General features: G+C 40.2%; 1 protein-coding gene across 12 annotated transcripts in view; it reads right to left on the reverse strand.

The window, feature by feature from the left end:
• Positions 1 to 25,802, reverse strand: part of LOC137375959 (rap guanine nucleotide exchange factor 6-like) — a 521,939-nt gene that overhangs the window by 56,213 nt on the left and 439,924 nt on the right. For 9 of the 12 annotated variants that reach the window (XM_068043752.1, XM_068043754.1, XM_068043758.1 and 6 more), the window contains 5 exons: positions 23,332 to 23,578; positions 17,374 to 17,531; positions 16,409 to 16,423; positions 3,321 to 3,561; positions 2,435 to 2,818 (listed from right to left, as the gene is read on the reverse strand). In XM_068043752.1, coding sequence (XP_067899853.1) covers positions 2,435 to 2,818; positions 3,321 to 3,561; positions 16,409 to 16,423; positions 17,374 to 17,531; positions 23,332 to 23,578 — 1,045 coding nt within the window. Of the gene's footprint in view, positions 1 to 2,434; positions 2,819 to 3,316; positions 3,562 to 16,408; positions 16,424 to 17,373; positions 17,532 to 23,331; positions 23,579 to 25,802 lie in introns of those variants that run through there. The other 3 variants (XM_068043748.1, XM_068043751.1, XM_068043759.1) reach the window with 2 other exon arrangements.

Below are 25,802 nucleotides of genomic sequence, written 5' to 3' on the forward strand. Positions count from 1 at the left end.
ATCAATAACTTAGATGAGGGGACAAAGTGCAATGTATTCAAGTTTGCTGACAATACAGTTAGGTGGAAAAGTAAGTTGTGAAGTTGCAGAGAAACTGAAAAAGTATATATACAGGTTAAGTAAGTGGGCAAGGACGTGGTAAATGGAACATAATGTGCAGAAATGTGAAATTATCCACTTTGGTAGTTAAAATAGAAAAATAGAATGCTTTTTTAAAAAAATGAGAGAGACTGGGAAATATCGGTATTCAGAGGGACGTGGGTGTCCTGGTACCAAATTGCAGGAAGTTAACATGCAGGTACAGCAGCAATTAGAGAAGCAAATGGCATGTTAGCCTTTATTGCAAAGGGATTGGAGTATAAGAGCAAAGAGGTCTTACTGCAGTTATATTGGCCCTTGGTGAGACCACACCTGGAGCACTGTGTACAGACTTGTTCTCCTTACCTGCCTTAAGAGGGAGTGCAAAGAAAGTTCTTAGACTACTTTGTGGGATAAAGGGATTGAGGAGAGATTGAGTAGACTCGGCCTATATTCCCTGAAGCTTAGAAGAATGAGAGGTGATCTCATTGAAACATTTAATATCCTTAAGGGGCTGAACAGAGTAGATGCTGGGACCATGTTTTCCCTAGCTGGAGAGTCTTAAACATGAGGTCACAGTCTCAGAATAAGGGATCAGCCATTTACGTATGAGGTGACAAGACATTTCTTCACTCAACGGGTTGTGAACCTTTGTAATTCCTTACCCCAGAGAGCTGTAGATGCTCAGTCATTGATTATAGTCAAGACAGAGATTGGAAGATTTTTGGGCGCTAACGGAATCAAGGGATATGGGGAGAGTTCGGGGAGGTGGAGTTAAGGTAGAAGATCAACCACGATCTTACTGAATGGAGGAACAAGTTTGAAGGGACCGAGTGGCCGACTTCTCTTCCTATTTCTTATGTTTCCACCCTTCATGTATTCTAATGCCAAATTTCGAGGTGACGTTTCCATGTAGTGAAGCTTGTGGAGGAGCAGGGCATATCAGACAGCAACTTACTGGTTTTTGTGTTTAACTGTGCATGTGCAAATATGGGAAGTTGCTGTCTGGTTAACTCCATAACAACAGTGAACACCAACAGCCTCACCATTACTTCTACCACAAAGTTCAGGCCTCTATGTAATGCATTAAGCTCAAGGATGGTGAGGTCAAAGGCAGTATGGCTATTGCTTCCCAATCTCAAATTATCTCAGCATGGACCAAGAACAGAACTTGGGACATTCCAGTCTATACGGCTCAGAATCGTACAATGCTGGGCATTTGCTTAAAATAAAACTCAACATTGAATCACATTAAATTCATTTCATTGCTTTCTATTATGTCCGACAACCTAATACATTCTTTGTAGTGAAACCATTTGAGCAATTATATGGTTAAAAAAAAACTCAAGAAATTTCACCTTAAGGTGAAGGTAGAGGTTCCTAAAGAGGGTAAGCATTTCTCCAAATGTTCCATTAAGGATAATTCTGGCTGCTAGGGTAGAAATTTTAAGCATTTTTTCATCCTGTTTCAGACCCATTCAGCACATTCAAAAAACAGGAACTGCCTAAAGTGAGTGTTTAATTCAGATTTGCTGAACAAATTAGTAACTATAAAATAGTAAAAATATTTACAAAGTCAGCACTCTTTAATGCAGTTTTTAAATTTTAAGTTAATACTGATTTTCCCAGCCCCCATATTGTCACAACTAGACTTATGCAGTGGTTTAATTAGCCTTTCGCCTTTGAGCTCAAATTTAATCCAACTGAATGTACGGACGAAGGCTCCTGTTGCCGGTAAGGGTCCAACACAAAATAAATTAGAAGTATCATCCCAACTGTTAGTGGACATGAACACACAACATTAAACTACTCACAATTCAGTACAAAATGGTATTAAATTCACAACTGATTGGAAGAGGCTGCATGAATGGCTGTGTGGGGAATCAAATGACACACCAATGTTGTAAGTAGGTGCTTTAAGAAGATTTTGTTTAGATATGTAGATGAGGAGACTGGACAGCTTTAGAGTAACAGACATATGCTGTTCTGGACTTGGATTGTTTGGTGTTAACTAGTATCACCGTCATGATGTGCAGAGAAATTCAACAAAAGACATCAAAATAGGCAACGAATTCAGTGATTTTTCAACTAAGTAATTTAAAATGAAAATATTCTTTTAAGATTAATCTCATTAATTCCAACTGAAAGCAAATAGGAAAGGAAATAGCAAAAAGCTTTTTGCTTTACTGATTGCACTGATAGACTTCATTGCAAGAGAAAATGACTCCTTCTGTGCAACACAACATTCTGGCAAATCCAATTAACATTTGGCATAATGGATATTGAAGGCTGACACATCACAGTGCCAAATCACGTCAGATTAACCATTAAACCAACAAGTACAAGTAATTCATACCTGATGATTGCAAACATGGAATTGAAGTTCTTGCACTCTCTGCAGTGCAGGGCGATTTTGATGAAATGTTTAATTATCTTCATTCTTTTCCATTGAACAGTTTCCTTCAAAATCTCAGTGGCGACCCAGAATGTCTCCTGATTGATAATGTCCTCAAACTGCTTGAGATGTACATTTCCAGTTTTTGACTCCCTTTTGAACAGGTCGTCTATATATTCAGTGGGCTCAATGTTCCGGAACAATTCAAAGTCTCGCATTGAGAGCTGAGTGGCTACCTCAATGGTGCTGAGTTGTAGCAGGGATATTTGACTTTCCCTTAATAATTCCTGGGCGTCTTCATCTGAACAAAGAGTCTCCGTTTCCATATTGTTCTTCAGGTAGTACCTGAATAATGAGATAAACAGAAGTTAGATTGTTTCGAAACACAGTATTGGCATTTTATGGCTGTAGCTCAAAATTATTCACAATTGGTCTCTAAGTTAAATTTTCAGATCAGAATCTGTTTTCAAATTTGCACACCTTCTTTCCTCCATCTCCCTCACTCCTAATTCTCTGTGCTATTTTGCTGCATGCATTCACTCAAGGTAGAAAGATTCCACAGGAAACAGTCATCACCTACCTTGAAGTGGTCCTTCTTCGTAACCATTTTTGACACTTTTGTCAAATTTCTCTACATCACAGAATTAACGAGACGGTTTCAAAAATACAAAATAATGCTTGAATTCTAGTAAAATTGACTATAACATCCCACAATAGTGATCAAAATACTTGGAAAATTATCAATCTTGTAGCAGATGCATGAAATTGTCTTTCAATATCTGGCACAAAATAACTAGAAGATTAAAAATAATTTTTTTTTGTGTGCAACAAACAATGTTTTTCTCACCTGCCGTTCAGCTGGATCCGGTCAGCAAGCTTAGATAATTGATCAGGAAGTCTCCTTTGCTTGATGACACCTTCAGGGCTTATTGAAACCTCACAGAGAGAGTAGGTCTCAGGTGGTGCAGTCAGGCCAAATTCATGGACAGAATGGGCAACAACTTCTTTCGCTGTGGTATCTTTGCTTATGATGATGTAGCAACTTTGCTGATCTGCCTTAAAGACTCGGATGACTTGATCTGGTATGTCTGTTTTAAAATAAATTAAAATTGCAAATATATATACACAATACTCAAACTTTCTATTGCCAATACCTTAAGTCAAATGTCTGCCTTATACAGAATATATTCTCTCCAACCAAATAAATGTACTTGAGATCTTGCTGATTGAATGACAAAGAAAAAAAATGAAGGATTCTGGCCTTTCTGTAACAACTTTCACTGTTACTCTGCATGACTGCTTCACAAAGTAACAGTTGAATTTTTGCTTAAATCACCACTTAACTTATCATTCAAAAGCAATGTGAAATCTTTTTAACAATACTACTTCTACTGAAAGTGGAATATAGACGACAAAATGATCAATATTATGGATTCATTCCTTGGTGGGCCAGCATTTGAAACTCTCCCAGGGAACAAATATGTCTCCAAAGTGAGTAAGTAAGTGATACTATTTATTAGAAATCTACCACAAGCTGTGTGACAGTGTTACACGTCTTTTAAAGTTCAAAATAAATATATTTAGAATTTATAAATACATCAATATGAAGACTGGACAAAGATGATATGATTTTAGTCTGTATTGTATGCTGAGTTATCAGATTGCATCTCAGTTGGCAGTGGGGGCATCTCTAGGCAAGGGAGGGAGAGAAAGACTGTCCAGTGTTCCTTTCCAAACTAATAATTAGCAAACCTTGCTAGAAACATGTGCGCTGACAATGGGTGGAGAAAGGGTCAGGCTTGATTATGATAAGCCTCAGAGTGAAATAGCCTACTGTCACTTATCAGTCATATAAATACATGAAGCAAGTCCACTTTTTTTTTAAAATTCGTTCCTCGGATGTGGGCGGCGCTGGCTAGGACAGCATTTATTGCTCATCCCTAACTGCCTTGAGAAGGTGGTGGTGAGCCGCCTTCTTGAAATGCTGCCGTCCAATGTGGGGTAGGTACACCTACAGTGCTGTTAGGAAGGGATTTCCAGGACAGTGAAGGAACAGCAATATAGTTCCAAGTCAGGATGGTGTGTGGCTTGGAGGGGAACTTGCAGGTGGTGGTGTTCCCATGCAACTGTTGCCCTTGTCCTTCTAGGTGGTAGAGGTCGCGGGTTTGGAAGTTGCTGTCTAAGGAGCCTTGGTGCATTGCGGCAGTGAATCTTGTAGATGGTACACACTGCTGCCACTGTATGTCGGTGGTGGAGGGAGTGAATGTTTGTGAATGGGGTGCCAATCAAGCGGTCTGCTTTGTCTTGGATAGTGTCGAGCTTCTTGAGTGTTGCTGGAGCTGCGCCCATCCAGGCAAGTGGAGAATATTCCATCACACTCCTAATTTGTGCCTTGTAGATGGTGGACAGATTTTGGGGAGTCAGGTGAGTTACTCGCCGCAGGATTTCTAGCCTCTGACCTGCTCTTGTCGCCACGGTATTAATATGGATAATCCAGTTTGAATGAGATAGTGGAGAGTTATCACCATCTATGCAACTATGCACCAGCTTTTGTTGCTGTGGACAGGAGATAAGCAATAAGCGAAGAAAAATGAAGGCAGAAGGAAAAAAATATCACTACTAATTAAGTCAGAATATTTATTTTCTAACTGCCTGCATGCTGCAGTATATACATTACAGATTTGTGATAGCACTGCTACTGGTATACACCAAATTATAACTTTTGAAAAGTAAGGCCTATGTATATAAAAGTTTAAAACAAGAGTAAAGCTTGGGGAGTCCTGGGGAAAATTGATGTACAGAGAGATTTGGGTGTTCAGGTCCATTGTTCCCTGAAGGTGGCAACGCAGGTCAATGGAGTGGTCAAGAAGGCATATGGCATGCTTTCCTTCATCGGACGGGGTATTGAGTACAAGGGTTGGCAGGTCATGTTACAGTTGGATAAGACTTTGGTTCGGCCACATTTGGAATACTGCGTGCAGTTCTGGTCGCCACATTACCAAAAGGATGTAGATGCTTTGGAGAGGGTGCAGAGGAGGTTCACCAGGATGTTGCCTGGTATGGAGGGCGCTAGCTATGAAGAGAGGTTGAGTAGATTAGGATTATTTTCATTAGAAAGACGGAGGTTGAGGGGGGACCTGATTGAGGTGTACAAAATCATGAGGTATAGACAGGGTGGATAGCAAGAAGCTTTTTCCCCAGCGTGGGGGATTCAATTACTAGGGGTCACGAGTTCAAAGTGAGAGGGGAAAAGTTTAGGGGGGATATGCGTGGAAAGTTCTTTACGCAGAGGGTGGTGGGTGCCTGGAACTCGTTGCCAGCTGAGGTGGTAGACGCGGGCACGATAGCGTCTTTTAAGATGTATCTAGACAGATACATGAATGGGCAGGAAGCAAAGAGATACAGACCCTTAGAAAATAGGCGACATGTTTAGATAGAGGATCTGGATCGGCGCAGGCTTGGAGGGCCGAAGGGCCTGTTCCTGTGCTGTAATTTTCTTTGTTCTTATCCGATGACTTAATGGGTAAATGGTGCCATTCTGAGCTACACATCTGGTGGTCTCTGATTTGACTCACCATGATCTGAGTCAGGCAGCAGCTCAGGGCACTATGATTATCGTGTCCCTTAACTAAAGAGGGATAAAAAAAAATCAGTCAGCTGGAAAGTGTGGATGTTGGCTGAGGATAGGATTGGATTGGGCTGTGATGCTCTACATGGTTGAATAGCTTGATGATGCACACATTCAAGCTTGGGGGAAGGTAGCAAAGGGTTGCCAGGGCTTGTGGTGTATATATCACAGCCATAAACAGTCTTCAAGGGAACAGGGGAGAAAACATTTAACGAACATGCACATAACAATGAATCAAGTCATTTTTCCTCCATAAGCATAATTTATAATGATGCACATAAAAGGCTGTATTAAACTGAACTCTAGTAAAATGGTAATAACTGAAACTTCTGTAAGGGGTCTATGGTCTATAGAGAGGAGAGCAAGTTCTGGGAAATGTTTTGAGCCTGACTGACTTGCCTTTAACCTAAAGGTAATAGTACATGCTAGTCTCCCAATGTTTATTTATTATCTTTGACAATACTAAGAAATACTAAGGAGCATCAGCTTTGTACAGGTACATTTATTATTTTTGCAGAAGTGGTACAGCTCTGCCTCAGTGCTGGTGAAGATAGCTGGCTGACAACTGATGCACTACCAGTTGCATGCAAGTCAAAATCCATGGAATTTCTGTTCTGCAGTGCACTGTGTTACATTCAATCACTCCAATTACTTAAATGTGAAATACTATTCTGTTAACCTAATGCCCGATATTGTATTTTATATCAAAATGCCAACTAATTACAAAAAACTGAATAGCATGGGCTGCACTACTTGAACCCCAAGAAAACATTGCAAGGATACAAATTACTAATTTTCAAGTTGCATTTTCGTGTTTGATGCACTCGATGCTGCCGTCCTTAATCCATGGTAAGTGTATTAATGGTTTTAATCCATGTACACACTTTATATTTCTGTTCAGTAAAATAATCAAGGATTGAATAGATACAGTTGTGGGAGGGGAGAAAAGGGAGATTTGGAAGGCAAATCAGCAAAAAATGCTTTTCCCTACACAGGCAGAAAAGCAAAACCAGAAACCTTCAGCTGTGGCCAATTCGATGAATAATTATAGATAAATTGGCAACAAATGACAGTATCCTGGGAACAGTTTCCCTACTTGCCTTTTCGATGGATTGCAATAAATTAGTAAATGCTTAAAGAGAGGAAAAGTAAATTGACAAAATAACCGTTAAGAGAGTGATCCCATCATTTTCAGTCATAACTGTAAATTCTGCCAAAAATATAAAAAAAATTGATTTACAAGTTTTAATAGGTGCTAATAATGTAAGTGTTAATAAGTAGTGGGTGTTACTGCACTAGACAGTGCAGCAAAGCTGAGTTAGCACAATGGTTAAAATAATACGAAGGAGGCAAAAGATTTTCTTTGTGTTTTGTGTAGTTACGTTACAAACCCTTTCTTTTGGATTTATGATTTTTCATCTCAGAGAACATCTTCAAGATCACTGAAGAACCTTGTGATGATGGCTGCAGCTCTTCCTAGGTAATGCCACCTGCTTCACACTGCTGTGTTCAGTAATGGCTCAACACTCGCTTCTTGGTTTAATGATTGCATTCCTAAAAACGTTAATCCAACGAAGCAACCACATAAGTGGCCAATCAAAGGCCTCTTCCCGCCTTATCTGGTATCTTACCAGCGGCGGGTGGGCCCACCGCCAAGTGGGGAGAATGATTGAACAATGGTGGCCTCCCTGCAGGCTCGGGGGAAGGGAACCCCCTCTCATTCAGGCACTCTTTGGCCCATGGAGGGGCCCCCCTGCAGCCATGGGCAGCCCCTGGCACCCCCAGACCCCACTTACCTGGTTGGGAGGGTGGCGTCCATCAATGGCATCCTCTTCTTCCGGGCACAGTCCCAGCAGATGCCACCACTGCTGGTGGCACTGCTTAGACTGCTGATTCTGGCCCTCTGATTGGCTGGCTGCTCCTGGGGGCAGGCAGCTGTCCTTTAAAGGAATGGCAGTCCTGACAGCAACTAATCAGTTGCCTGACCTCCATGAAATGCAGCTGGGAGTCCTGCGAAGGCCCCCGGCTTTTCACTCGTCATCAGGACTCCCACCACAAGCATAAAATTCAGCCCAGTGATTCTGATGATGTCATTGACTGTTTGTACAGCTGAAGAAACAAATTCCCGTGAGCGTTTTTATTGCTTTTAAAAACCAAAAGTGTATTTTCTATCCATTGCACTAAACACTTAATTTAACACTGCTATAACATAAATATGCATAGCAGTTATAATACAGAAACAGACCATTTAACCCAATGAGTCTGTATTGGTGTTTACCTTCCACACAAGCAAATAATTTTAATCACAATTATCTCTCCCATTCCCATATTCCATTATCTCCTTTTTCTTTAACCACCAACCCAATCTAATCTTGAATATTGACAGTTTCTGCCTTAACCACCAAATCTGGCAGTCAATTTCACAGCATGGCAACTCTCCGTGCCAAGATGTTTCTCTTGCTCTTTGCTCTAAATCTCTTGCAGTTTATTTTGTATCCATGGCCCGTTGTTCTAGCCTCCACAACCACTGTCTGCTCAACTACTGGCTTCTATCTAGCTGCTGATAGAAGTATTTAAAATTATCTAAGGATGGGACTATCAATCGCCCCGGACTCTGCGCTGTTACAACAAAATAGGATGCAACTTTTCAAATCTTTCTCATATTTTTATTTCCTCAAATCAGACAGCTTCCAAAAATAAATGTGTTGTACACGCTCTAAAGCCTCAGTATCTTTCATATGGTATGGAGGGGTATACTGAACATAGTAATTTAACTGAAGTCTTAAGGTTTAATATAGGCTCATCATTACTTCTTGGCTTTTATATTCACCACCATAAAAACATAGCATTCAGTTTTTTTTTTAAATGGTGTCATCAACCCAAGATGCTGCCTTTAATATCCTGTGAGCCTGTACCTGCAAAAATCTTTGCTCTTCTACAGCAGTTAGAATCCTTCAATTCGGAACATATGAAATAGGAGCAGGAGTAGCCCATACAGCCCGTTGAGCCTGCTCCACCATTCAATATGGTCATGGCTGATTTTGGCCTTCAACTTCACTTTCCCACCTGCTCCCAAAAATCTGTCTATCCCAGCCTTAAATGGATTCAACGATGGAGCATTTATTAACCTCTGGGGTAGAGAATTCCAAACATTCATAACTCTGAGTGATGCAATGTCTCCTCACCTCAGTCCTAAATGATCATCCCCATATCCTGAGACTGTGCCCCCATATCTTAGATTCCCCAACCAGCAAAACAACCTCTCAGTGTTTACCCTGTTGTGATGGAAATCACACCTGCCAAATGGAAACATATTAATTTCGTCATATGGGACACTGTGTGAAACTTTTTTACTGGACATTGCAAATGAATTTTTAAAAAGAAAAGCAGAACTGAACAGCTAAAAGATGGCCGCATATTTGCATTCTGAGAAGACAGGGACTAGCTGAGAGACAGTTGAATAGAGACAATGGGCGTGCTCACTGATTCAATTAGCAAGATTGGTTTTGTCAAAAGTGATAATCAAAAGACATCGACAGCCTTTGACTTTGTAATAGCCATGCGCCACCCCCCACCAGGTATGTCTGAAAGACTGAAATTATAACAACCCTCCAAGACATTGCTGTTTCAAATAGAGATGGTCACATGACCGAACTGCTGGTAAGACTGGGGCTTTTGAATTGTGCCTCAGAGTGAAAAAGACTGCACCTGGACTGACAGAGGAAAAGATCTCTCTCTCTCCAGCAAAGTCCCAGGGAAACCACAGTGGCAGCTTAAACTTCAAGACTGCAGAACTTTACAGACGACCACTAAAACAACAGACAAAACCTCTCGTTGACCTTCTGGTACCAGAGAAACAAGTATGGAATTATGCACGTGGTCCCAGCAAGGACTCCCAGACCTTAACTTCAATCAAGGACATTACATCAAGGACACTTAGGACAGTACCTCGCAATTCTTTCTTCCCCTCTATAACTATTTGTGTGTGTGTGCCTCTCGTATGCCTGTGAGCATGGATGCGTCGCACGTTTTAGTAATTTTAACCAGGTTAGAGTGATAAGGCTAATAAGCATACATCTTTTTTGTTTAAACTCAAGAAAACCTGTCTGATTGGTTCATTTGCAATTGCAATTAGAGTGCAGTACTTAAGCGGTAAGCTAAAATCACTGTGTTTTAAAAGATAAACCACGTTACGGCAATACCAGAGAAGGGAGAGAGGGGAGCCTGAGACCTCTTCCTCACCTGGTCGTAGCACTGTCAAGCCCGTTCAGAATCTTGCAAGTTTCAATGAGATCACCTCTTTCTTCTAAACTCCACAGAATATAGGCCCAATTTACTCAGCCTCTCATCATCGGACAACGCTCTCATCCCAGGGACCAATCTAGTGAACCTTTCCTGTACCACCTCCAACGTAGGTATATCCTTCCTTAAATATATAGAGAGCAAAACTGCACACGGTATTCCAAGTGTGGTCTCACCAAAGCCCTCTACATTGTAGCATGACTCCTTTATTCTTGTACTCCAATCCCCTTGCATAAAAGGCCAATATGCCATCTGCCTTCTAGATTGCTTGCTGTACTTCTGTACAAACATAGTTCAGGTCTCTCTGAACATCAATATTTACAAGTTTCATGCCTTTTAAAAAGGCTCTTCTATTCTTACGATCAAAGTAAATAGCCTCACACCTACTTTTATTATACTCCATCTGCCACCTTGTTGCACACTCACTTAACCTGTCTATATCTCTTTGCAGCCTCGCCAGGTCCTCCTCACAGCTTGCATTTCCACCTAACTTTGTATCATCAGCAAACTTAGATAACATAACTCTCTGTCTCTTCATCTAAGTCATTAATATAGATTGTAAATAGCTGAGGCCTCAGCACTGAACCTAGCAGCACTCCAGTGACAGCCTGCTAACTTGAAAATGCCCCATTTATATTTACTCTTTGCTTCCTGTTGGTTAATCAATCTTCTTTCCATGCTCATATTATCCCCAATTCCATGAGCCCTTAGCTTCCCTATTAACCTTTTGTGTGGCACCTTATCGAATGCCTTTTGGAAATCCAGGTACACTGCATCTACTGGTTCCCCTTTATCTACCATACTAGTCACATCCTCAAAAAACTCCAATAAAATTGTCAAACACTATTTTCCTTTCATAAAACCATGTTGACTTTGCCTGATTATACTATGATTTTCTAAGTGCATTGTTAAGATTTTCTTAATAGATTCCAGCGCTTTCCCAATGACTGATATCAGGTTAACTGGCCTGTAGTTCCCTGTTTTCTCTCTCCCTCCTTTCTTGAATAGCAGATTTGCTAACTTCCAATCTGCTGGAACAGTTCTAGAATCCAGGGAATTTTGGAAAATCATAGCCAGCACATCCACTACCTCTGCAGCTATTTCTTTTGGAACCCTAGAATGTCGGCCATCAGGACCTGGGAATTTGTCAGATTTTTGTCCCTGAAATTTCTCCAAAATGTTTTCTTTACTGATATTAATTAGCATAATTTTCTCTCACTTTTTAAGCCCCTAGGTTGCCGTCTATTTCTGATATACAACTTGTGTCTTTTATCGTGAAGACAAACACAAAATATTTGTTCAATATCTCTGCCATTTCCTCATTCCCCATAATTATTTCTCTCCTCTCTGCTTCTAAGGGACCAACGTTTACTTTAGCAACTCTCTTCCTTTTTATATATTTGTAAAATCTCTTACAGTCTCTTAATATTCCTAGCTAGTTTACTGTCGTATTCTATTTTTCCCCCTTAACAACAACTTTTTCGTGGCCCTTTGCTGGTTTCTAAAACACTCCCAATTCTCAGACTTGTGACTATTCTTGGCAACATTATAAACCTCTTCTTTTCATAGATTAAATGCAGATATTCTATGATTCTAATACTATCCTTAACTTCCTGAGTAAGCCACAGATCTTTTTTGCTCAGGTGTTATTGTTCAATGGAATGTGTTTTTGTTGAATATTTTGAATTAAAAAAAAAATGTTTCCCACTGTTTATTTACTGCCATACCTTTAGTCTATTTATCTAATCAACCTCAACTAGCTCTCTCCTCATACCTATGTAACTGGCTTTAAGGTTCTTGTTTGTGATTGGACTATGTCACTTTCAAACGTAACATGGAATTCAATTGTAATATGATCACTATTTGCCAGTGGATCTTTTACAATGAGATTACCAATTAACCCTGCCACATTACACAATACTAGATTTAAAATAGATTTATTCCTAGATAAAAGCAAACTACTGCGATGCTGGAAATCTGAAATAAAAACAAAGTGCTGGAAATTCAGCAGGTCTGGCAGCATCTGGGGAAACAGAAACTGAGTATTTCCAGCACTTTGTTCTAGATTTATTCCTAGTTGGTTCCACAACATATTGCTCCAGGAAACTGTCACAAAAACATCCCACAAACTCATCTTCTAGACCACGCTTGCCAATTTAATTGGTCCAGTCTATATGAAGATTAAAATCCCCCACAATTATTACATTGCCTCTGTTACAAGCTCCAATCATTTCTTGTTTAATGCTTTAACGGTATATCCACTGTTAGGGGCCTATAAGCTACTCCCAACAGTGTTTTCTGCCTCTTGCTGTTCCTAAACACCGTCCATACTAATTCTACTTCATGATTTGCTGAGCCAAGGTCCTTTCTCACTAATTCTCTTATGCCATCCTTTAATATCAGGGCTATCCCTCCTCTTTTGCCATTCTGTCTTTTTGAAATATTGCGTACCATGGAATATTTATTTCCCAACTTTGGTCACCTTGTAACCACGTCTTGGTAATGGCTATTAGATATAAACCATTTATTTCTATTTGTGCTCATCCAAATGAATAACTCCCTCTTTCCCCAGTGTCCCATGAATCAAAACCCCTTATTCCCACACCACTCTTTGAGCCACACATTGAATTCTCTAATCTGCTTGACCCTATGCTAATTGGTACGTGACTCAGGTAACATTCCAGAGATCATTACCTCTGATGTTCTGCATTTTAATTTGGACCCTAGTTCCTCAGTCTCTCAGCAGAACATCATTCCTAATTCTACCTATGTTATTGGTTCCTCCTTGGATCACAACAACTTGATCCTCCTCCTTACCCTCCATGTTCGTCTCCGGGCGTAAGGAGATGTCCTTAACCCTGGCACCAGGCAGGCAACACAACCTCTGGAGTTCCCTGTTGCGGCTGGAGAGAACACTATCTAGCCCCCTGACTATACTGCCCCCTATCAGGGCTACAGTCCTTTCGTCCCCCCCACTTGAATGTGATCTTGCACCATGGTGCTATGGTCAGTTTGCTCATCCACCCTACAAGTCCTTGTTCTCATCTGCACAGGTAGCAAGTTCCTCGTACCTGTTGATCAAAGTCAAGGGCTGAGGCTTCTCCATCACTACATGCTGGATCCCTATACCTGCCTGACTTGCAGTCACATCCTCCTGCCCCTGACCAACTCTAAAGTTCTACTTAACCCAAGGGGATGTGACTGCTTCCTGGAATAAAATGTCCCGATAACTCTCCCTCCCTGATGCTCAGCAATGTCTGCAACTCAGACTCCAGCTCAGCAACTCTGAGTCGAAGCTGCTCCAGCTGCAGACACTTACCACAGATATGGTTGTTCAGGACTGCAACGCATTCTACAGATTCCCACATGTAGTACTGACAGCACAGCAACATCCTTGCCATATCTGGCTAACCTTACTTATTTAATTAGTCAATTAGTTATGAATTTATTCAGCAAAATTAATAGCAAGTTAGAGTCCCTAGCTTGCAGACAAAAGAACACTCACCAGCTACTGGAGACTGAACAAAAAGGTATAAAAAGCAGCACCTCTTTCCCGACATAGCACCCAGTCCTCGGCTTACTCTGTGCTCCCTTCATATAATTATTGCTGCTATTTCTTCACCTCATACTTATTGGCATTGAATTCTATCTGCCACTTTTTAGTCCCTTCTCGCATCTTGTCAATATCCCTTTGCAGTTTGCTTTCACCTTCTAAAAGATTTACAATATCTCCGAATTTGGTATTAAAAGCAAATTTCAGCACCACTCCATTTCAGCCTATATCCAAATTATTGATATACACAGTGAACAGAAGTGCCCTCAGAACTGAACCTGAACAGTTACCACTCCCTACTTCCAATCACTCCGAGAAACTGGCTTTTGCTCCCATTCTCTTTTCTCACTTCTAACCATTTTTAATCCCATTTTCTACCCACCCCAAATTCAATACCCCTTAATTTTCTCTTGCAATTCCCCATCTGGTACCTTGTCAAATGTTTTCCTCAAATCCTACATCCTCTGCAGTTCCTCCACTTAGCATGTCTGTTAACTACTCAAAGAATACAAAGATTTGTTAAGAATGATCACTGCTTTTGAAATCTGTGCTGGCTACTTCTATTTTCTCTGTATTTACACCGACAACAACTTGTATTTATTTAAAAGCAAAATACTGCAGATGCTGGAAATCTGAAATAAAAACAAGAAATGCTGGAAATACTCAGCAGGTCTGGCAGCATCTGTGGAGAGAGAAGCAAAGTTAATGTTTCAGGTCAATGACCGATCATCAGAACTCACTGCTTTTGAAATCTGATGAAGGGTCACTGACCTGAAATGTTACCTCTGCTTCTCTCTCCAGAGATACTGGCAGACCTGCTGAATATTTCCAGCATTTCTTGTTTTTATTGCATTTATTTAACTGCTTTAACATAGTAAACTGCCTCAAGGCACTTCAAAGTTTGATACCAAAAGCTTGCTTTGAGGTAGATTTTAAGGAATTTCTTAAAGCGAGAGTTGGAGGCAGAGGGGTTTAGGGTGGAAATTCCAGAGTTTAAGGTCTGAGCAGCTGAAGGCTCAGCCGCCAATGGTGGAGCAAAGAAAATCTGGGATGTGCAATTACCAGACTGGGAGCCAATGTAAGTCAGCTAGCACAGGGATGATTGGTGATCAGGACTTGATGTGAATTCAGATACAGCAGCAGAGTTTTAGAGCTGGACACATGGCAATTCCATCCTCAAACAGAGACTACAATGTTCTCTATCACAGATGTTAAGTGAACAGGCTGGTTAGCTCCATCTCCTTTTTTAAAAATGGGTACTTCAACAGCCACGCTATAGTCTTCAGGCACACATCCGTACAACAGAGTATTCGGAATAGAAAATGAGATTCTGGTGTAAAACATAACTGCTGATTCACTATGAGCCCATTTTGTGCTATTAACACAAACCAATTGCACCTCCTGTGTCTTTTTGGCTGCTAGCCTCAGTGAATCTGAGGAGCTGATTTCAGTGTTGCCATCAGCTGTACAAGAGTTCAGCCAACTGCACGAGAACAGTATAAAAGTGGTTTTAATGTGTGCTTAACCTGTACTCCAATCAGGGAGTGCTTGATCTGAATGTTTTAACACAGTGTGACATTGGAAAAAGTGTTCTATTCCCAGCAATAACACCCCGATGCAAACAAAATATTCATTTTAAAATGAAAATTTTTTTAAGGACTATAACGAATCTGTCAAGAATCTCAAAGTTTCATATGGGTTAAAATGTTTTTTGTGGCCATCTGACATTTGTTAAAGTTAGGTCAGAAAAAAAGTGAGTGAGTGATATGGGAAAGCGGTAAGCCAACTTAAGATGAACAAATCGCATTTAGCACACTGAAGATATAATGAGTGTTTTGGATGACAGCCACAATGAGGATTTACATTATTGAAAAACTGTACATGTACAAAAAAATTCTCAAGGAAAATAAAAAGGGGACCTTTTTAAATTAATTTATAAAATCCTATTTTCTTTCCGGGGCACCTCAGCATTGCCATTCCACACACATCCTGTGCCAGGAATGGTGGGCTGATGACTTGCTCCCAGGCTTCTGTCAATGCTAGATTTCAGCTGGTCCTTAAGGAATGCATGACACAGGTTGACAACAATCCTCCATTTGATTTTCACTCCCTCTTTTAGGAAATTACCAGGCTTCTACTTAGTGCCTCTATACAGCTACTTGACTGGGATCAAGAACTCAACAAATGCTGGGGGAGGTGAAATATGGAGGGCAGAGAACAATAAATCCTTTCCATAATGCTATGTGTAGGTTGTGCAAAGTACTATGCCATCAAAAGGATACAGGGCTTTTTAATCCATCCCTGCAAAACTAAATAAAGGCAACATCACAATGTAAACATTTTGTAACCTGTAATCATGTACATGAAGGTGCAACATAAAGTGAACACACCATACAAGGAAACAAGCATGCAATACAAGTACATAGACATAGAAGGATTGATGCATACTCACTATAAAAACCTGCAGCTGTGATGCGGATAGATTAGGAGAACAGACAGGAAGGAAATTACACAATATTTCAGTTTTGAAATCAATTTTTGAAGAAATATTCACAAAATAATTATAGCAGCCAGTTTAACTGTAAGAATTTCAATCGTGCGAAGTGAAGATCATACATTTTGAGGTTAAACAAAACCATTGTCTTAAATGCTCTCGGCTGTATTGAATATAATCACCAAGGGTATTAACTTGGCTTTTGTTGAAAAAGAGACTCTTCAAAAGAGAAGCAATCTTGTTAGTAACTTTGTTTTACTGGGAAGTTTTCTTTTTAGAAAAAGATATCTGGATGAAAACCACAGGGCAAAGTTAAATGCTCAGCCAACCTCCAAACCTGCCAAGGAGAAAGAGCATAAAACTCCGCCCCCACCCCCCCCCACCCCATTAAATTTCAGAATGTGAAACTTTTGTTTTGTATCGTATGCTTTTAGGCCAGGTTTTTAAAAAAAAAAATACGTATCCTTTTACAGGCTAATTTTCCTTTGCTCACCATCCATACTAGTTTTATGGTTTGCTCCAAATAAAAAGTGTCCTGCTTAGTACAGTGTATTTTTTTTTAAATGGTGTTCTAGATTTAGTGCATTAGCATTGCATGAAGAGTAAGCCTGTGTGCACCACCTTACCCTACAAACATCCTTGGAAGTTCAATGCTCCTGTGCTGTTCAATGTTTTTCTCCTAGCCTACATAACAATAGTGAATGCACTTCATTGTCGCTGATGTACTGTGCGATGCCCTGAAGATATGCAACTTCGTTTTCTTCCCTCTTTAAGCTGTCAAAATTGTTGAAGCATGTTTAAAACCAACTGCTATTTTCATTACACTGAATTTTGAATGACGTGTAAATTAAAAATAATGATTTATGTTGCATTTTAGATACAGATATAAAAATCTTTCTAGGTTTTAAAGATTTTTTTTTTACCTGTAGGATTTGTGAAATCAAGCATACTAGTAGCAGGTTGCAGCAGGTCTGGACTACTAGAGGAAAGCGTTCCAGGGAAGGGCATTATAGCAACACTGTGCCTGAACTGTCGTGTTCCAACAATGCTGTCATCCTGTGACTGGCTTACCCCTGCATCACTGTGGACCAATAAAGTAAAAATAAACGGTTTAGTGCTTATAATAATTAAATATAAGTTGCACCCAAGCAATAACAATGTCAGCAAATTCACAGTTCTGAATTGGGATAAGGCACCAGTCTTCACTGTCCTGATTTCAAACTATGAGAAAATATCCATGAAATTTGACAATACATTATACTTCACATTTCAGTGCATTCACATCGAGCAATAAAGAATACATAATGGTCATCGAGTTAGCTATACATGGGAGGGGTGGAGAAAAATCAGTGAGCAAGTCACCCTGGGCTGTTCTTAGGTAACTTCTGGTGACTGGTTGCAGACTGACACTATCAGAGGACCAGTGATCAGATCACTTGCCTGCCCCTCTTTCAGCTCCTAGGGAATGAAGCATGTTACAGGGAGTCTATTAAGACAGCAAAATGATGCTAAGTGGTTAAAGAATGAAGGGAGAATGTGTTTAAAAAAAGCACAATACCAAGACATTGATTAAATGTTATTAAGGACTGTGGCTAAGCTGCATGACATGTTAGTACAGCATAATACCAAAGATGTACATATTTGTCATATGTATACCCAATGTAGAATGATGTCTCAAAGCAGGGGTCAAAACTTACAGTAAATCAGTAGAATTGGGCTACCAAAATAAGAATTGGTGTGACAAAATTCTACCTATCGGAAGTGCATTTGGTTATCAATGTTTAACATAGAGATCCTTAGCATGAGTGAATGTCACACGGCAGTGATCAAATCAGTGCTAAATTGTTCCATGGCACAAGCCCCAACAGTTCTGATGCTGGGCTACTAAAAATAGATAACCCAACAGAACATCAATTTAGCAAAAATATTTAATTTCTATCCCTGCACGGAAATGGAAAAATGCAATTAGAGGCAATTGGGCCCATTAAGTGATTGGTATGTAAAGCTTTTAATAAATTAAGTATCTTACCAAAATAGTCCCCTGTATGGGTTATGCAATCACAGAAAGAAGACAACATTTAATATGAGATGGATTACATTAGAATATACAACAGACAAGGATAAACAGCTAAATATTTTGTTATTTTTGCAATTGATTATATAAACTAACAAACTTGACAGCATTTCAAAGTTCTTGATATTATAATAGAATCAACAGTTAGATTCGCAACACAGATGGATTGAGGAGATCAAGGGAACAGGAATAAAAATGAACTTTACAGAAAAAGATATTCAAGTTCATAAATACTCAAAAACAAAGCAAAGCAAGAAAAATGGCTACAACTCTGCCATTGTTTGAAAAGATGTCTATAAAATGCCCACTGTGACATGATTATTGTTTAGGTTATCTGACCCCCCGACATACACAACTTTATTATAGTCTTACTAAACCATTCAAACTGACAGTTGCCCATTGCTGGCATGTGAATGATCAATGACTGAGGGGCTAGTGTGAAGTTAGCAATGCAGGCCAATACAGTCGCACCAATGACAGGAGGTAATGGTTGGCCAGGAATAATCACAAAAAAGATTTCAATGACGGCTTCAGACTCTGAGGATGGAAGCTTGCAGCCTCCATGCTATTGAGTTGATCAGAGGAAGAATTATTCCCAGGTCCATTCTGGTCGAGAGCAGTACCAACAGGCAGGCTTCTTATTCAGCTGCTTTCTTGAACACAGGTGGCCTGGGCAACTTTAAAAGACAATAGAAGTATTTGATGGACTTTAAAAAAAAATACAGCAGTTTCCTTCCTGTGATAAATAAGAAGAAAATTAAAGCTATGAGAATAACTGAAATGACTCAAGGAAAACCATGAAAAACCCCAGGAAGCCTCTTGCAAGATGATGCAATGAAACAAATGGTTTAGTGGCTGATATAAACGAGCACCTGTGTAAGCCTTCAACTCCCACGCATGCAGATTTAAAGCATTTTAATTATCGTTTTTGCCATCTAATGCACTTGAAAGATGTGCTTTGCATTCATACAATGTTCTCATTCAAAGTACTTGAAAAGCAGTGATCACATTTCAGAAACTCAGCTCTGCCACACCAACAATACTGTAATTGAGCTGTGGAAAATTGATGGGATAGCCTTTTTGCCTTTCTGCTTCCTTCGCATTAAAAATTCAAAACACACCTGTTAATTTTTCTGTCTAATCTGCAAGTTGATTTCCCTAAAGCCATTATCCTCCTTCAAATCAACTATCCTATCCTGAGGGTGGACACATGCCAGCACTTCATGAAGACACTTCAAACAGGTGGGAGAGCAGAGGACATCTAAATCCGCCTTCCTATTTTTCTTTCTCCAGATGTTCTAGCTAAGATTAGGAACTTAGGCTGTGAGGAAGTTTCATGTCCTAGGACTCTATGATACATTACAGTAGCATATTGTACCTTTACAAAATATTAGTGCACTAATGTGCTGTGTCACTAGGCTATCTAGCTCTGTGTTAATTTAAAAGCAAAAGTGGCAATGCCACAATGACAGCTAATGCTAAGTTTGTTTATTGATCAAGACTTCAATTCAGCATCTCTGCCCAAAAGAACCTTGTGGAATTCTGTTATTAATCAACAGACCAGAAATCAAAATGAGCGTGAAACTTTAACCAATGAAAACAAGAGAAAATGTTGTTCCCATCATAAAAATGAAATAAATCAGCCTAGTCTATTAATACAATACTGTCATTTTATATAAAAATAAAAGCTCCAGGAATTCTGTGGGCCAGTAGCAGTCCCAGTGCTACACCACTGCATCTGAGGCAGCGTGTATACCTAATTATAGCTCACCCTCATCCTTCAGCATCTGCAGCGAACAGACAATGAGTGCATAGCCACATATAAAACATGGGTCTTTAGTAAGTCTTGAATACATTCCATGTGTTGGCTTTGAGCACGTTACCCTGTCATCCAGTTATATGTAGTGCACATGGGCATGGGGTAGTCCCACTAGTGTTTCTACCCTGCATAGCCAAATTCTACCTCTTCCGAAGATACAAATAGGACTGTTCCGGCTGAGCCATTGGGCTGGATTTTATGTGGCCGCTGCTGTAAAAGATGGCGGCCGGCATGCGAAGCATTCACTTCACGGAGCCTCAGCGATCTTAAACACAGTGGCTCATTAACATTCCCGGGGTGGCTGCAACACCCACCCCCACCGATGACGTGGAGGGAACGGGCGAGCAGCCCCTGGCAAAGGCGTCCAGCGCCATTTTTAAAGGGCTTAGAACCCAAATGACCGTTCCAAATCTTAAAGGCAAATTTAATGTAAAAGCCTTAAAAATGATTTAAAAAATCTTTCCATCCCCCCACTCCCCCAATAGTCTTACATTTAATTCCTTGCCCACTCACCCCCAACATACCTTGAATACGTGACCTTCCCCCCTCTCCAAACTTCACAAACTCTAACCCCCAGCCATCATCCCCCAACCAAACTAAAGAGTTTGACCCCACTCCCCACCTCCCGCACTGAGAAAAGTACTTTCACCCCGCCACCCACCCACCCCCCCACCCGACCCCACAGGAGTCGTGCCTCAATTCCCCAGACGCGGATCCAAAGGCGCGTCGATACTGGCCGCCAGGATGAAGATCTCAACCTGCTGTCTGAGCTGCAACGGCCGGCATGTTAATGAATGGTAAGTCCCCATCTGCATATTGTAATGCGGGTCCCGCCGCCGAGATCGGGACGGGCCCTGCCATGTCGAGGTTGGTGGCGGACCTCATCTGGAGCAATTTTCATGTCCCCACCGCCACCATTCCAGACATCGAGGGCTCTATAAAATTCAACTCATTATTTCAACGGTAGCCACTGTTGCACTGAACTAGTCTCCTCTTATCTTGACTATTTTCCCCTTTATTCATGTAACAATAAAACCCTTCTGATGCCACATTGGGGATTTCAGGTTCTTTACTCTTATCTGCTTTTCACCGGAAATGATGTTTGGTGAAAATGCCATGTAACTTTTCAAGGGGAAGTTTAGCAAAATATCCCTAAAAGTTTAACACTGCAGCTTATTGTGTAGTCTTCTGACATGCTACATGTGATACAAGGTTCATCAAGGTTTCAAATTTGAAGTGCAGTGTTCACATTCCCAAAAATGTTGCTGGTTTATACTGTCTTTAGAAAAAGTCAGTTAACATGCAATTTTTTTTTGGTGATCATACCCCTCTGAGGTCAAAGAGTCTATTGCTTCCACACACCACCCACCCCACCCCACACACCCACCACCAATCAAACACAATTGTGTTTTCACATACCCTTCCCTCTACGTACATCTTAAATTATTTTCTTTTCATTTCAGAAGCAAAATTATCAGGAGGGAATTCAATATTTATGAAAGGAATATATATGGGGAAGATTAGCAGACTGATTTCTCAAACTTCCCCTATTATCTCATGTTTTCTGAAGAGAAAGATGAAAGGAATATTCTAGTGAAGGTTCGTGAACATTTTATATAAATTGGAAGAAAGCACCATCAAAAAAGCAATGCACTGTCTTTTACTATTTTTCACATTTTAGTATTTTAACAACCATTTCACACATCAGGATCACTATTACCTGTACCAAATCCAGAACTTGCATCTATTTTTAAGTAGCCAATGGCCTAGTTTTGCCTAAAACCAGTTTCAGGGTTCAATGCTCCATGTACATTAGCATTTCTGTGCCCTGCCAGAGGACAATACTTCTAAACTTTGAGAAGTTGAGTTTTTCTTAAAAATCATCCAATAGTCTTCCTACATTTTGGTCACAGCTTTTACTGCCTTGCTGGATTGTTTGCTGAGACAGAAACACGCAATTATTGACTTCTTTATCTATCATCTCGCACGCCATTTTCAGGCACTGCAATGCTCCACAATTAATTATGAGAACTGGATTGCAAGTTCTAGGCTTCGAAATGTCTGCAACAGCCATTGGAAAATATATGCAGATTTTATATATATATTTTATATTTATGTATTAAAAAAACTTACTTTCTCAAATAATGATATATGTACAAAAATTGCTCTCATGGAAGTAAGCTTTAAATTTAATTTGACAAAAATTACCAGGATACTAGGGCCACACTCAGGAATTTTGAAAAGTTTCCCTGGAATATTTGTTTGTGACATATTTGATAGACTAAGATATTTATTATAAATTGTTCCATGCATCAATCTCATGGGCGTCCCAGTGGGTCAATGCATGAAGCAACACAGGTCTCATCCATAGGCTGTGCTGAGATAGTCAAACTCAAGAATGGCACTGGAATTTGGCCCCAAGGGGGTGGGTGAGAGGGTTTGGGGAATAGGGATGCAATAAAAGATTATATCATGCCATTACAACTTAATGCTAGCCAGTATTTATTTTAAAGGTGCTTTGCTGGTCATTCTTGCTCTCTTCATATCATATGCCATCCATCGTCAAGAGAATGAAGCAAACAACCTGATTCCACCATGCCTCTGTGATGTTATGAATTTATTACATGAGCAAGTATTATTATTCAACCTCTTGATCTTGGCCAAGCGATGGCTCTCCCTCTCTCACGGGGAATCCCCTGATGTCTACTTAGCATTTCCCTTCAATTGCTTACTGGAGATCAGGAATGTAAGGAAAAATCCTGCAGTTACTTAAGAAGAGCAAATTCTCATCAGATTCCTTCAAATGAAGTATCCTTCACACCTGGGATTAACTGGATATTCTCTTGTTTCCACTGGCTATCCTGTATGTATTGCAAATAATGGAGGTTAATAGTTAGAACTGGCTTGCGACTTGTTATTTCAGGAAAGATGGCCAGCGATTAATGAGACTTAATTCAGAAATTTCTCTGATTCAAATATTTCACCTACCTGAATGGCTTTGGTGGCAAGATACTGAAACGCGTCTTGTCAAGTATTTTCCGGATTTTGTTTCGGCCACCTGACACAGTGTTGGCTTTCATCTTCTTGTTACCCTTTTCAGAAGGAAACATCTGTTCCACGTCTCTGTGCAAATCTGGATGTGAGTAACGATTGCCCTTTTTTTCTGCAATTTTAGGAATATGAGGAACCCCATTTTTTTTCTCCTGCATTAGCCTACTTAGCAACTCCTTAAAAACTGGAGAGAGTAATCAAGAATTAATAACAGTACACAGTTCAATTTCCTCATCCACATAGCACCATTTAAAGCTGCCCAGTTCAGTGTCCTTCTCCCCAAATATCAGCGAGCACCTCATGATATTTTGCAGTTCATGATTCCAATTATCTCCCCTTTGCAGATCCCCAACCAGCCTTCACCCTTTTTCATCTACATGTAACTTGTATCATGGGTGAAAGAGCAAACAGGCCACAATATTCATTGCTCCTGAGCAAGCTATTGGTTTTTTTTTAATTTCATAGATCATAGATAGATACAGCACTGAAACAGGCCCTTCGGCCCACTGAGTCTGTGCCGACCAACATCCACCCATTTAGACTAATCCTACATTAATCCATATTCCCTACCACATCCTCACCATTCTCCTACCACCTACCTACACTAGGGCAATTTATAATGGCCAATTTACCTATCAACCTGCAAGTCTTTGGCTGTGGGAGGAAACCCACGCGGTCACAGGGAGAACTTGCAAACTCCACACAGGCAGTACCCAGAACCGAACCCGGGTCGCTGGAGCTGTGAGGATGCGGTGCTAACCACTGCGCCACTTCATTGAGAGGCTCAATGAAGTCTTCCCTTTGTATGGGTTGAATTGCCTCTACACAGCAGATCAGAGATTAGGAAATGAGCACAGCAAACATGGAACCCACTGCTATGTGACGCCGCACAATTGCACTCTAAGTTGCTGCCTCGTAAAATTTTAAACTAAATGTCTAACATGGTATCGCCGGATCGGGTAATGTTTTCTTAAAAAGAAGTTGCTTAAAACATGAGACAAATCCTATTTTCTGCTGATTATAATAATTTGGCAGCATCCGATTTCTACATAATAAGACCAGATTATAACACTTCTATGTTTAATTCCTCTATTTACTGATGGTTTATGGCCATGTTGTACAGCATCATTTTTCATGGACAGCACTCTTCCCCATTACTAAATGTTTCTGCTGCATTGTATACTTACATTGCATGTTAACTGTGCCCACCAGTAATAAAAGGGAACAAAAACTAAACACAAATCATCCATCACCTATTGCATAAGGCAAGTGTATAGCTGAAACACTTTAGTTCATAATCTTTGTAGTTAAGTGTCAAGGTATTTGAAGATACTCTAAGTAGAATGGAGTCTAGTAAATTACACAGGCTTCAGATTCATTCCTAATGCTGTTCATGAGTGCAACTTGTGTGTGTGCGCACGCGCAGATTTTCCTCAAGAATGTTTTCACAATCAACCTGCAATAGGAAGACGAAGGAAAGAATCACTAGAAAGTGATTAACCAAAAACAGGAAATAGTTAGTTGGGTGGGACTTTATGCAGGCTTGGGCCTTAATTTCCCCTTTTCCTCAATGCGGTGGTGGTGAAAACTAAGCCTAAACATAGGTCTCTCAATGCCCATTAGAGAAACTGGCCTAAACACAATTCCCTAGATTAAAAGAACAACTTTGACTCATACAGTATGCATCAGCTTGTAAGGCCATCCTAAAGCACTTACTAGCCAATAAGGTACTTTTGATGTGATTTTATTGTTGTGTAGGCAAATGGTGGTCAATTTGCACAAAGCAATGTTCCAAAAACAGTAATGAAGTGAACAACCTGCACATCTGTTGGTGAAAAGGTCGACCAAGACATCAAGAGAACTTTGAATAGTGCCATTTTTTTTTACATCCACCTTGAGCAGGCAGACAGGGCCTCAGTTTAACACACAAAAGACATCCAAAAGATAGCTTTGTTTTTGGCACATTAATTAGGTTGTTAAAGATACACAGGTGATGTATTGTTTGATTAAGGACTTAGAGCAGATATAGAGAGCCAGCTGAAACATGGAGTGTTAGGCAGGAAGCAATGTTATGGAATGCTGCATTCTGGGAATAAACAGAATCAAGAAAAGGATCTGTATCTAGCTTCATTCTTCACCATATGGCTTGGATCCATTTAACAATGGACAGTGTAGCACACCCTCATTACTGCACTGAAGTGTCATTCTAGACTTTGCGCTCAAGTCTCTGAAGTGAGATTTGAGTACACAACTTTCTGTCTCAGTGTTCAGAATGCTAATACTGAGCTAAGACCGAAGCCTTACAACGTGAATACACTTCAAATGTATTATTTTGGCATGTCCTATGGGACATCCTGAGGACATTAAAGGCAATTGGTACTTAGGCCCAAGAAGAAAGTATTTAGAAC

Source organism: Heterodontus francisci, chromosome 12 (assembly GCF_036365525.1).
Source record: "Heterodontus francisci isolate sHetFra1 chromosome 12, sHetFra1.hap1, whole genome shotgun sequence".
Taxonomy (NCBI): domain Eukaryota; kingdom Metazoa; phylum Chordata; class Chondrichthyes; order Heterodontiformes; family Heterodontidae; genus Heterodontus; species Heterodontus francisci.